Source organism: Penicillium citrinum (genome assembly GCF_028827155.1).
Source record: "Penicillium citrinum strain IBT 23319 chromosome Unknown utg000001l:1.0-4955037.0:1.0-4956770.0, whole genome shotgun sequence".
In the NCBI taxonomy this organism is placed as follows: Eukaryota; Fungi; Ascomycota; class Eurotiomycetes; order Eurotiales; family Aspergillaceae; genus Penicillium; species Penicillium citrinum.
The window spans coordinates 3,379,354-3,390,932 of NW_026622686.1; the positions used below are offsets into that span (position 1 = coordinate 3,379,354).

The 11,579-nt window shown below is 50.1% G+C and overlaps 6 protein-coding genes across 6 annotated transcripts; 3 read left to right on the top strand and 3 right to left on the bottom strand.

Moving 5' to 3' along the window:
• Window positions 1–752: 752 nt before the first annotated feature.
• On the bottom strand, window positions 753–3,319 carry N7469_001269 (uncharacterized protein; the record flags this gene model as incomplete). The annotated part of the gene is made up of 5 exons (XM_056640189.1): window positions 753–845; window positions 911–2,425; window positions 2,482–3,080; window positions 3,139–3,201; window positions 3,298–3,319. The coding sequence occupies 5 exons, from the start codon at window positions 3,317–3,319 to the stop codon at window positions 753–755; spliced, it is 2,292 nt and encodes a 763-aa protein (XP_056505946.1).
• Window positions 3,320–4,639: 1,320 nt separating this feature from the next.
• Window positions 4,640–6,386, top strand: N7469_001270 (glucose-6-phosphate isomerase; the record flags this gene model as incomplete). The annotated part of the gene is made up of 3 exons (XM_056640190.1): window positions 4,640–5,139; window positions 5,224–6,049; window positions 6,114–6,386. The coding sequence occupies 3 exons, from the start codon at window positions 4,640–4,642 to the stop codon at window positions 6,384–6,386; spliced, it is 1,599 nt and encodes a 532-aa protein (XP_056505947.1).
• A 706-nt stretch (window positions 6,387–7,092) lies between these two features.
• N7469_001271 (uncharacterized protein) lies at window positions 7,093–8,055 on the top strand (the record flags this gene model as incomplete). The annotated part of the gene is made up of 1 exon (XM_056640191.1): window positions 7,093–8,055. One exon carries the CDS (start codon window positions 7,093–7,095, stop codon window positions 8,053–8,055), a length of 963 nt encoding a protein of 320 aa, XP_056505948.1.
• A 276-nt stretch (window positions 8,056–8,331) lies between these two features.
• On the bottom strand, window positions 8,332–9,006 carry N7469_001272 (mitochondrial 37S ribosomal protein bS21m; the record flags this gene model as incomplete). Its single annotated transcript, XM_056640192.1, has 1 exon — window positions 8,332–9,006. One exon carries the CDS (start codon window positions 9,004–9,006, stop codon window positions 8,332–8,334), a length of 675 nt encoding a protein of 224 aa, XP_056505949.1.
• A 263-nt stretch (window positions 9,007–9,269) lies between these two features.
• Window positions 9,270–9,756, top strand: N7469_001273 (phosphatase YCH1; the record flags this gene model as incomplete). The annotated part of the gene is made up of 2 exons (XM_056640193.1): window positions 9,270–9,384; window positions 9,446–9,756. The coding sequence occupies 2 exons, from the start codon at window positions 9,270–9,272 to the stop codon at window positions 9,754–9,756; spliced, it is 426 nt and encodes a 141-aa protein (XP_056505950.1).
• A 270-nt stretch (window positions 9,757–10,026) lies between these two features.
• N7469_001274 (S-adenosyl-L-methionine-dependent methyltransferase MidA) lies at window positions 10,027–11,481 on the bottom strand (the record flags this gene model as incomplete). Its single annotated transcript, XM_056640194.1, has 3 exons — window positions 10,027–10,910; window positions 10,972–11,176; window positions 11,248–11,481. 3 exons carry the CDS (start codon window positions 11,479–11,481, stop codon window positions 10,027–10,029), a joined length of 1,323 nt encoding a protein of 440 aa, XP_056505951.1.
• Window positions 11,482–11,579: the final 98 nt, after the last annotated feature.

Consider the following 11,579-nt stretch of genomic DNA (forward strand, 5'->3'; position numbering starts at 1 on the left):
TTTCGTCCTTTCGAGGCGTCTGGTTGATGGAGAATCTATTTCCACCAATTAAATTGTCGGGTGATGAGATCGGGGTAACTCCGGGGCTGCGGGGACCGGATATTCTATTTCCATTAATTGTTCATCAGCATCGGATATTGACATTTGCAGAGATGTTTTGATGATATACGGATGAAGCATTGTGTTTCCAGATTGTACGAGTATTTGGGTCATTTCAATTTATTTTCTAGCTTCGAGCTTATTGGCATTGCTTGTGTTCCAATGTCGAAGCACGCCAGCCCTTAGGTACTTTCGTGAAGTCTTTATCCGAATCCTGGTAATCCCGGGGCCTAATACACTATCCCAGAGGGCTGCACTGAGGTCTAAGTTACGTTACTGCTAGTTCCATGCAGGACATGAACTCATATCGGCATACTGAGGGAAAAATGCTAGTATGGCTACTCGTAATACTCAGGGAAAATAAGACACGAGATCAGTTAGTATGAGTAGCTACTAAGCCCTACTGTCTAGGTAGATAGTGGGGGTTCAACGTTTAGTGCTTTGAATCAGGACGCTATCACAGACTAATATCTGGCTTCTGCAATTTCAATATGTACAAATCATGTGGAATTGATTGCAAGGCAAAGTTCCTGCCGATATAATCTGCTTAAACATGCGAATGCGCGGTATGAATTTGTGAATATTTAATTGCATAGATCTGGCATGCATAATCATGCAGACCTTAAGCTGACTACAGAGCAACCCGCATGCCCTTACGCAGACAGTCCGCGTTTCTCGCTCTCCGAGAAGAAGATGATCATACGCCAGAGCTTGCGAACGAGCACTTCGGCCTCTTCGTCCAGTGCCTTAAAAGATATCATGTTAGTAATGTTACTTCTCGATTCGTTTTGGGTGGATCATTTAAACTTACCTCTTCCAGCTGCTCCACTAGTTCCTGAGGAGATCCGCGTTGCCGGATATGCTCTTCCACAACATCTACCAGCATTTGTTCTTGCACGCCAAGGTATTCCACAATTTTCTTCTCCACGAAAGGCTTGATCTGGTCGCTGATGACGGCATCATCAACAAACTCCCACTTGACCTCCCATTTCCATAGACCTTCTTTGTTTGCTGGAATTTCCGCGGCGAGTTGGCGGGCAGCTTGGGCTCGTTCCTCATCCGTCAGGCCGGCAGCTTCGGCTGCCGAGTCGAACTTGATAGGAATGAGGGGGCGACGAGCTGTACTGGCAGGCTCTTCTTCATCCTCCAATAGACCCTCGACTTCGGCGACTGTACGGCGACCAGTTGCAGCTTGAGCCTTCTGCGCAGCAGCACCCAAAGACAACTTAAAGCGCTGGGGCTCCTCGCGAGGAGCTGGAGCACGAGCTTCGAGCTCTTGTGCTTGGCGTGCGAGGAAGTCGTCAGCCGCTCCACGAGCCTGCTCTTGTTGCTGGGCAGACCGGGCAAGTTCGCGCTCTTCTGCAGCTCGATCGGCTTCGTCGATGCTGACTTCACGAGCACGGAAAGCAGCACGGCTGCGAAGCCAAGCCCCACGATCTGCGTAGTATTCAGCAGCTTTTCGGCTAGCCTCCTCATCGTCGTTCCACTCCTTAAGCCTCTCATCTGCCTCGTCGTGAAGAGTTTTGAGCCTGCCATCTTCTTCCTTGTCTCGCTTCTTTTCACGTTCCAGGGCAGCTGTACGACTGCGCTCGCGGTTGAGCCATCGGCGTTCTTGGTCAAGGAATTGTTTCTCTTGCTCGGCTTTGCGTTTTTCCACGCGACGACGTTCAAGCTCTTCATCACTAGCGTCGGACTCCTCATCCTCTCGATCGTTATAGGCTGGATCTCCATTTATAGAACCACCATTCACAAAAGCTACGCCCTTCTGGTAATCCTTTGGAATCTGAACTCCGAATCCCTTCGGACCCGCAGGTGCATTGGGCATACCACGCTCGCGCGCACCTAGAGGGATACCATTTGCACCACCAGCAGGTCCACTGGGAGCTGATGCTGGAGGAGACGCGAGACGACTGTGTCGCGAACCTGAGTTTCGGGCACGCTCCATTGCCTCAATCTCTTCCTCCCGCTTCAATCGCTCAATGTCGCGACGATTGCTTCTCTCACGGAAAGCCGCGATTTCTTTGGCAACATTTTCACGCATCTCCGGTGGGATATCAGCGAGTTCGTCCTCCGCAGTGATGGGGATAGTGACGACTTCTCCATCCTTAGTAGTGTCTCCGTCCTTCATGTCGACATCACCTTCATGGTCCAGTGACGATATCTCTTCCTTTTGAGGGAGGCTGGCTGGGTGAAAGAGATCAGACAAGACACTCTTTAGGTTACTACGTGCAGTATCAAGACGTGCTTGAAGTTCCTGTGGATCCCGTTCTCCTCGAGTGGAAATGTACTGTTCCAGATATGTCATGGTACTCTCGTCCACCACAACCTAGTTAGAAGCGTTAGTGATATATTGGTTGATAGGATAGGATAGAAAAAGCTTACCAGAAGAGTGCTCTTCTCTACCTCTTTCTCCTCTTGTTCCTCACCACTGCTGGGCTCTTGCCGCTTCACAGGCACCTCGATGTCCTTCAAGACTTCGACTGCGGTCTCGAGGCTATCGGGGTCTTCGAATTCAGCGAAACCAAACCGACATGGCTTTTCATCGGCATCTGTGGCACGAATCCAACGACGTAGATTGCCAGCCGATTGGAGGATCCGCTCGATACCGTCATCCCCGCCGACACCCTCTGTAATTCCTCCAACGAAGAGTGTACGCACGATTTCATCCCGGGTTGGCGGCTGGAGCTGCATCATAGCATCGCGGTTATGGTGACGCGGATTCTCCATGCTCGTCGATCCAAGGCCTGCACGTCGACCTGAGCCCTCAGGCCCACGCTCGCGGCCTGTCTCTGGTGTTGAAGATTTGGCAGGACCCGATGTACCTAGACGGATTACCGGTGCGGAGAAGTTGATATTCGGCATATTCGCGGGCGGTTGGAAATTGGCCGGGAAGCCTCCGGGGCGACCAGGTTGTTGAGCATTTGCTTGTTGCATACCTGGAGGGGCGGCGGTACCGGGTGCAGCCATCCCTGGAGGTGGTGCTAGAATCAGTCAGCTTTGAAGTTCTTTGCGCGAGTGAAGTCTTCCCCGCAAACTTACCCATTCCTGGCGGTGCTGCAGGGTACGCGCCATATTCAGGGGGGCGGCCATATAGACCAGGAGCTATCGATAGTGTCAGCATTAAAGAGAATCTCACGGCGGGAAGCCATTGTGGTGTTTCGCGATCTCAAGGCTGATGGCTTCATAGAAAGCACTCACGCTGTTGATAGGGATTGTACATGACGCAGGCGTACTGAGCCAGGTGACGCAGATCTTTTCACTATCTCTGAAAAATGTGATGCTATCGCGACTCAACCAGCAACGATGAGACGTGGTGAAACTCTAGCTGTTCACTCGTTCATCAAGAAACTAACGCGATGATCACAGCTTTTGGCAAAGAAAGATGAAAGTTGCGGGTTTCAAAGGCGGTCCGTGCTTTGGTCTTGGCGCGGCTTTCACGGGGAGCCGCCGTTTCTTTGCATTTGGCTGTACTCCATACTCTTGCATCTTGGCTATACACTCGAATACTATCGAGGGGAGTTGCTGAAGGACTTCAATAGGAATAATATTCTCCAATACCAGCAGAAAATCCTATGTTGACTTTCTGACATACAATTATTTCCCGGGTCCCGAGTCCAGACCCGACCGGAGTAGAAATGTCCGGAGCAGTGGGACTCTGCACCGGTTAAATCTGTGCTGATTTGAAGAAGTGAAATGGATCAAATTGAACAGCTGATCCAAAAGACTTTTTTTTTTTCCAGAAGCCGATCGGCGGGTGATTAGACTCCGAGTCATATGAACCTTGTGGTTCTGAGCAATTTGACTAGAAAGAAGAAGTCTACAGTTAGGGTTATGATATTTCCTAGTTTGGCCACCGTACGGATTACTGCTACCTAGTACAGAAACAACTAAGATCAATTGAGTTATTCAATGCTGGATTATATGTTCAAGTTGCAACAGGTTGTACTCACAATCCACAGTGATCAAACCTTGCGGTATATCAGCCCTATTGTGCCTTGATATGCGGTGATCAGTTGTGGTCGCTGTATACCGCCGACTTAAAATTACCCGGTGGAAGCTGAGGGAATCAACACCGAGACTTCTCTTCTACTCAATTTTAGATAATTCACGGAATTTATAGAGCAATAAAAATAGTAACCCTATATCATAGGTAGTATGGTAATAACTAATTGAATTAATCCATTCCTTTAACACAGAATACAGAATACAGGACTATGTACAATTAGAAACCGGCCCGAATGCGGCAATGATGATGCTTGCCCCACGACCCCTCCACCGGACCCCAACACGCCGGTCTTGACGCCATCCGTTTTCTTTTTCTTCCAAGGTTTCCCTCTTATTTTGGCGTGTTCGATTCTATCTTCTTGTTCTACCTCTAAATCTGTGATACCCCCCTTCCCCCTTTGTCCTATCCTGTGAGTTTGATATCTCTTCAATTTCGCTTGACCGATCCCCTCTCATCCGTGAGAGCTTTCTTCATTTCTGCTTGCGCTGCCCCGCACTAACAGTCGACGCTGACAGCTTTATCCGACTCATCATCATGCCTGGATTCGGACAGGCCACCGAGCTCAGCTCCTGGAAAGCTCTCCAGGAGCACCACACCACTCTGGGTCGTAACATTGTCTTGAAGGAATATTTCGAGAAGGACCCCCAGCGCTTCGAGAAGTTCAGCCGTACCTTTGCCAACCCTGTGGATAACTCGGAGATTCTCTTCGATTTCTCCAAGAACTTCCTGACCGAGGAGACCCTGTCCTTGCTTGTAAAGCTGGCCAAGGAGGCCGGTGTTGAGGAGCTGCGTGATGCCATGTTCCGTGGTGAGCACATCAACTTCACTGAGGACCGTGCTGTCTATCACGCTGCTCTGCGCAATGTCACCAACGAGCCCATGGAGGTCGATGGCAAGAGCGTTGTTGAGGACGTCAATGCCGTGCTCGACCACATGAAGGAATTCTCCGAGCAAGTGCGCAGTGGTGAGTGGAAGGGTTACACTGGTAAGAAGATCGATACCATCATCAACATTGGTATCGGTGGTTCGGACCTGTAAGTCTTGCCCTTTTTCTTTCAGGATTAGAGAGAGATTTTGAAATGACGAGAATTACCATTACTCACTATTCCTTCTCACAGTGGCCCTGTCATGGTCACCGAGGCTCTCAAGCCTTACGGCCAACCCGGCATGAAGCTTCACTTCGTCTCCAACATTGACGGCACTCACATCGCGGAGGCCCTTAAGGACTCTAACCCCGAGACTACCCTTTTCCTCATCGCCTCCAAGACTTTCACTACCGCTGAGACCACTACCAACGCCAACACCGCCAAGAGCTGGTTCCTCGAGTCGGCTAAGGAGGACTCACACATCGCCAAGCACTTCGTTGCTCTCTCCACCAACGAGGCCGAGGTCACCAAGTTCGGCATCGACAGCAAGAACATGTTCGGCTTCGAGTCGTGGGTTGGCGGCCGTTACTCCGTTTGGAGCGCCATCGGTCTGTCCGTGGCTCTCTACATCGGTTTCGACAACTTCCACCAGTTCCTGGCTGGTGCCAACGCCATGGATAAGCACTTCCGTGAGACTCCTCTGGAGCAAAACATCCCTGCCATTGGTGGTCTCCTGAGTGTCTGGTACAGCGACTTCTTCGGTGCCCAGACTCACCTGGTTGCTCCCTTCGACCAATACCTGCACCGTTTCCCCGCATACCTGCAGCAGCTTTCCATGGAGAGCAACGGTAAGGCCATTACTCGCTCCGGCGAGTATGTCAAGTACACTACCGGTCCCATCCTGTTCGGCGAGCCCGCCACCAACGCCCAGCACAGCTTCTTCCAGCTTCTTCACCAGGGTACCAAGCTTATTCCTGCCGATTTCCTCATGGCCATTGAGTCCCACAACCCTGTCGAGGGTGGCAAGCACCAGCGCATGCTGGCTTCCAACTTCCTTGCTCAGTCTGAGGCTCTGATGGTTGGCAAGACCCCCCGAGCAAGTCAAGGCTGAGGGTGCTCCCGCCGAGCTTGTCTCTCACAAGACCTTCCTGGGTAACCGTCCCACCACCTCCATCCTCGCCCAGAAGATCACTCCTTCCACTCTGGGTGCTCTGATCACCTACTACGAGCACGTCACCTTCACCGAGGGGGCTGTCTGGAACATCAACTCCTTCGACCAGTGGGGTGTCGAGCTGGGCAAGGTCCTGGCCAAAAAGATCCAGAAGGAGCTGGAGACCCCTGGTGAGGGCTCTGCCCACGATGCCTCCACCAGCGGTCTGCTGCTTGCCTTCAAGGCCAAGGCCAACTTGGCTTAGATTTCCTTTTCCAGTCGAACATCAATGGCGATGCGGCTTTGACGAGCAACGAATGATACTTAGTTTAGGTTAATTCCTATGTGAAAAATAAATTGAAATACTTTTACTCTTGTTCTCCCTTTGCGTTCATATATTGGTAGCAGTCGTATTATTCAATGGAATCTGGGGTTTAGTTTGTTGATAGTCCATGGTTCGGGGAAAAAAGACGTGGGCCAGGCCGATCTCCGCGCGCCGCTAGGGCAAAAGCCAAAAAATAACACCAGGGTGTCCTTCACGATCTTCCCTACTCACCCAAGTCGCCATCGCGAGGCGGCGAGATCATACCATGAAGCTCACAAATATGCCCCTTTCAACTCCCTTAAGCCGAGTCCCTGGCACTGTCGCTTTTCTTTCCCTGGCTGGTGCACTGTGGCCAGCCACTACAGCAGCGGGGAGTGTAGGTGGCGACGGCGGGGAAGGATATAAACTGGGCGAGGAAATTCCAGTATCTTGTTTGAATAGAACACTGTGAGTGATCCGTGACTCGAGACATATAAAAATCACAACGCGGAATGATTGACTAAGTCTTTACTGCGCTTTCAGGGACGGAGAACATGTATGCGCCGAGGTCTCCTGAAGAGACACATCCCCGAATATCAGCAGACAATTAACGACCACGACAGATCACGGACAGTTTAGGGAAACTCCAATACGTCCCCTTTGTAACATGCAACGAGACATCTCGCCCTCTCTCAATCCATTATGGCGTTTCAGAAACAATCACCTGTACGGTCCCGGCACTCTCGGACACACTATACCACCTCCTCGAATTCTACGTCCACTCCGACGTCCCAATGACCTGTCGCATACCAACCGCCCCCCCCTTGCACAAGCAAATGCCTTCTTGTCTGAATCCAAGAATGACGCCGAATCTGACGAGAGCGGCTCCCTCGCCGCATTGAACGACAATGGTCCTCCCTTCACACCTGTGACTGTCGCTATACAGGGGACGTTGCAGCGCAGTCACCTCCACATCTGGACAGATATGAACATGCTTATGCATAACATGGCTTCCGATGCCGTGGCACAGGATAGTACTGATAATAAACAGAGTGGACAACCTGGATACGCGGTAGCCGGTACGGCGTACTCGACGCCTGAATTCGAGAGTGCGATGCAGAATGTCAATTTGGATGAGGATGATAAGGCCATAGCGCTTGCGCAGGCCGCGCGTGAACCTTGGACACCTGGTCATGGAACGAAGGTTATTCGGGGTGAACCGTTGACATTTTCGTTTCATGTTGCTTGGGTTGAGGGTGGTGCTGGTATTGGTTGGCCGGATAGGCCTGCTTCGTACTCTTTTCTTGGACCTGGCGGGAAGGTCCCTGTTAAGGGCTCTGGGTCTAGCTCGTTCTTTTCCCGCGTGTTCTTTTTCTTGATGGCTGCCTCCGTTGGTGCGTTGGGCGCATTGTACTGGGAACGAAATGGTGGTCGAATGAGAGGTCGTCCATCCTGGAAGGGTGATGGCATTTTGGGCGTGTCGCCTGCCAGAGGTAAAGGATCGAATGTATCTTTTGGAAATGGCGGACGTATCAATGGCTACGGTGGTTATTCCTCCTCTGGTATGAATGGTAATGGTACTGGAAATGGTACTGGCTATGGAGGATTCATGACGGGAAAGAAGGATTGAGGGATTGTATTATATTCATGATTTACTATATTGTATAGTTCAGGAAGTGGCTTCGGAACGAACATGGACGGAGTTATAGATGTTTTAGGTCAAAATTCGATACATTCCAGATCTAATGCATATGAGGACAGGTTGAATAATAAAAGAAAAAAATTGCAAATAGTTATACACGTATCCAAAAGATCTCACCTGCTGATAATAGGTGAGACATCACACGAGATATCGTCCTCCATTAAGCGCAAATCTCAGTATGTACAGCGCCAAAACAGAATATTCTCACCATCCTTGTGTCTGCATTCGCTGGATCTTTCTCACGGTCTCCTGGAAAGAGAACTTAAAAAGTTTCCTCCACCGCATACGCTTCTGCTCCTTCCGCACTGCACCCTTGCGCTTGTGGAAACGCTGCTCGAATGATTGCGCCTTAATCTTGTTTGTGGCACAGGTCATTTGCAAATTGCGGATAGCAGCAGCAAGATCGACTCCACGCTCCGGCTCAACGTGAATTTGACGACCCAGAGTCGGGCCCAGCTTCAGCTCCATCTTGCGCGAGGCCAATTGCTGTGCCATACGTTCCTGATTGTGTCGACCAGCGCTGGCGCTGAGGGATGCGACATTTGCTGCAAGAGAATCGGAGTTTCCACGTCGGTTGGAGTTACGGCTGTCTGAAGGTGGTGTAGCGCGGTTGCCCAAGTCGAGTTTGTTGAGGATTTCATCGAAGTCGGAGGCGACATCAGAGGGCTGTTCTTGAGATTTTGGGGTGGCTGCGGGTGTATTTTGTGTAGAAGATCCAGAAGTCTGTGAAGGAGTTTGCTTCGGTGGTTGAGATGGGGCGTTTGAGGAGTTGTATCGGAAGGTGCTGTTAAGGAAAGATTGCTGGAATCGAGGTTGTTGGTTCAGCAACCAGGGTACTGGCCGGGCACGGAGGCCGCGGGCCAGAGTTCGAGTGTCCATTTTTTGAGATTGCACCTGTATCTTCCTTGAAAGGTCCGATTGGATGTATTAAGCAGTTGCTTTCGCCCAAGAGGTGGATGTGACGGAGGTTGGCGTGGATCGCGAGAAGGCGGACCGGATGGATGAAATTGTAGATCACGTGCGCCTCCGCAGCTTTGAGCGTCGCGGAGTTTCCACGCGCCATGCTTTTTCTTTTATTTGAACGTTGGTTTTGTTTGCATGAAATTGCGATTTGCAAGATCGAATTGAAACAATCCTACGGCATGTCTTCCATTTCGATCGCAACCCTCCCACGCATGAGTCGCGATGCTCTGAGCGCTCTGCTCAAATCTACCACTGGAGCCGACAAGCTTGCTATTGTCGATGTTCGAGACTCTGGTATGATAAATGATCGACCCTCCGCATTCTGATTTCCGATGAAACTAACTGATTGGTGAAGACCATGTCGGTGGCCACATCAAGTCTTCAAATTGGGTTCCAACATCCACTCTAGACGTTCGTTTGCCGGAGCTACTTCGCACACTGAAAGACAAGGAGAAGGTCGTCTTCCACTGTGCTCTTAGCCAACAACGTGGTCCCTCTGCTGCACTCCGCTATGCTCGTGAACGTGAGCGTACTCTCAGCCCCGAGGAGTGCCAAAAGCAAGAAGTTTATGTTCTCGAGGGCGGATTTGTCCAGTGGCAGGAGAAGTATGGCAAAGATGAGCAACTAACAGAGGCATACGTGGAAGATATCTGGCAGGAGTATTAGATTCCAGTCAGGCATACTACCTAGTATCAGGCTCAGATACCATCTCCATGCTTTATGAGACATGAACAATGAAATGGGTTAGAGGATATGACATAGACAAATCGCAATAACGACATTCGAAATGACACAATCTCTATTAAACGGACTTATCAAGGCTTGAGAAGCATTATTAATGTAGCAGATCCCATTCGGAGACTAAATGCTAGTAAATTATAATACATATCTATATCACATCTTGGTTTTCTATAATACAGGCGTCTTGTTTTCTATTCAAGACAGGCTAATTCCCCCACCAAATCCAACAGGACGTCTCTGGCCATTATTCTCCGGGACGATAGTCATCACTTTGTAGATCTGACCCATTGAGCCGGGGTCTTTCTCGACTAACCTCTTCCAACCACTTTCCAGAGTCTTCCTGTGCTCTTCATCCTTGACCTTTCGGAGAAGCTGCTGCATCCGTTCCTCAATACCTAATGCTGTCAAAAAGTCACCCTGCTCTACAGGCCCATGAACCTCTACACCTTCGCTTCCTTCGAGGGCAGCCTCGGCAAGAGATGTGAAATCAACGTCTGCACTAACGTCAACCTGGCCAGGCGAAGACAGAGGAGGGACGTTCTCATGGTCTTTGATGCCACGCAGAGAGTTAATAGGAATGGTGGATGAGGTACCATAGTCCATAATCAAAGCTGCGCCAGATGGAGTCTTCTTGACAGGCTCTGGGGCAGCGGTATTTGCAGATCCACTGGGTGCACCATCACCACCAATACGACGTGCGAAGTCTGCAGCGTAGATGCGACTCTCTGGGCTGACTTCAATGGTTGAGCCAGGCTGTGATTTGAGCGCACGATAGCGCTCAGATGCCTCGGGAATTACAAGAGAGTTAGGTGTGGAGGCTTTCGCCATAGTCAATTTGAATTCGGGCTCGCCCTCGATGTTTTCCTCGACAGCCTTGGGATTCAAAGTGACAAGTAGCTCTCGCCATTGAGGGGTATTGGCGACCTTCAATGGTTCATGTAGCTTCTGCGGCCCGGTAGGTGTCATAATTTCCTTGGGCTGAGGCTCATTCTCGGGAGCGGGGGGAACTGATTCAAAGGCGTGAATTGGAAGAGCGTCGAAGAATTCGTGTGCGAAAATGAATGGAGTTTTTCCTTCCTCTGTAATCCATACGACTTAGCTCAATTTGATAGTCAATATAGTGAAGATTGTTATTCTTACCGTGAGGCAATAAGCGAATATCTTCCACCCAGATGACCGGCACATCGAAGTATTTGCAGGTACTCCGATGGCCAATATCAGTCTCCTCAATCACTGCCTCTTCTCCGCAAAGTGTGGTTTTCTGAATGCATCGCAGAGTAGGACTTGCCTCGACAAGATAAATAGCTTCAACACTAGATGTAAAGCTCTTGAAATTGCGAAATGTCTACCGCATCAAAAATTAGCCCATACTCGATCCTACGAAACCAATAATGAAAGATAATCGCGAAAGCTTACCCGCAGCATATCATCCATTAATGTTCCTTTACCAGGTCCAACTTCCATTAACTGAACACCACTTCTTGTCCGGCCTTGAGCCATCCATTCCGCGATTGCCCAAATACCGACGAGCTCGCCAAAGACCTGGGAGATCTCAGGTGAAGTAACGAAATCACCATGCTTGCCAAACACAGCTCCACCCTCCTTGGTTGTATAATATCCGCCTTCCGGGGAGGTCAAAACTTGGCGCATAAAGGCTGAGATCGGGATCGGGCCTGTGACCTAGTTACGCAGTGGTCGTCAGTACAAATGCAAAAATGTCTGTATTTATGGAAAAGACTTGCCTTCAT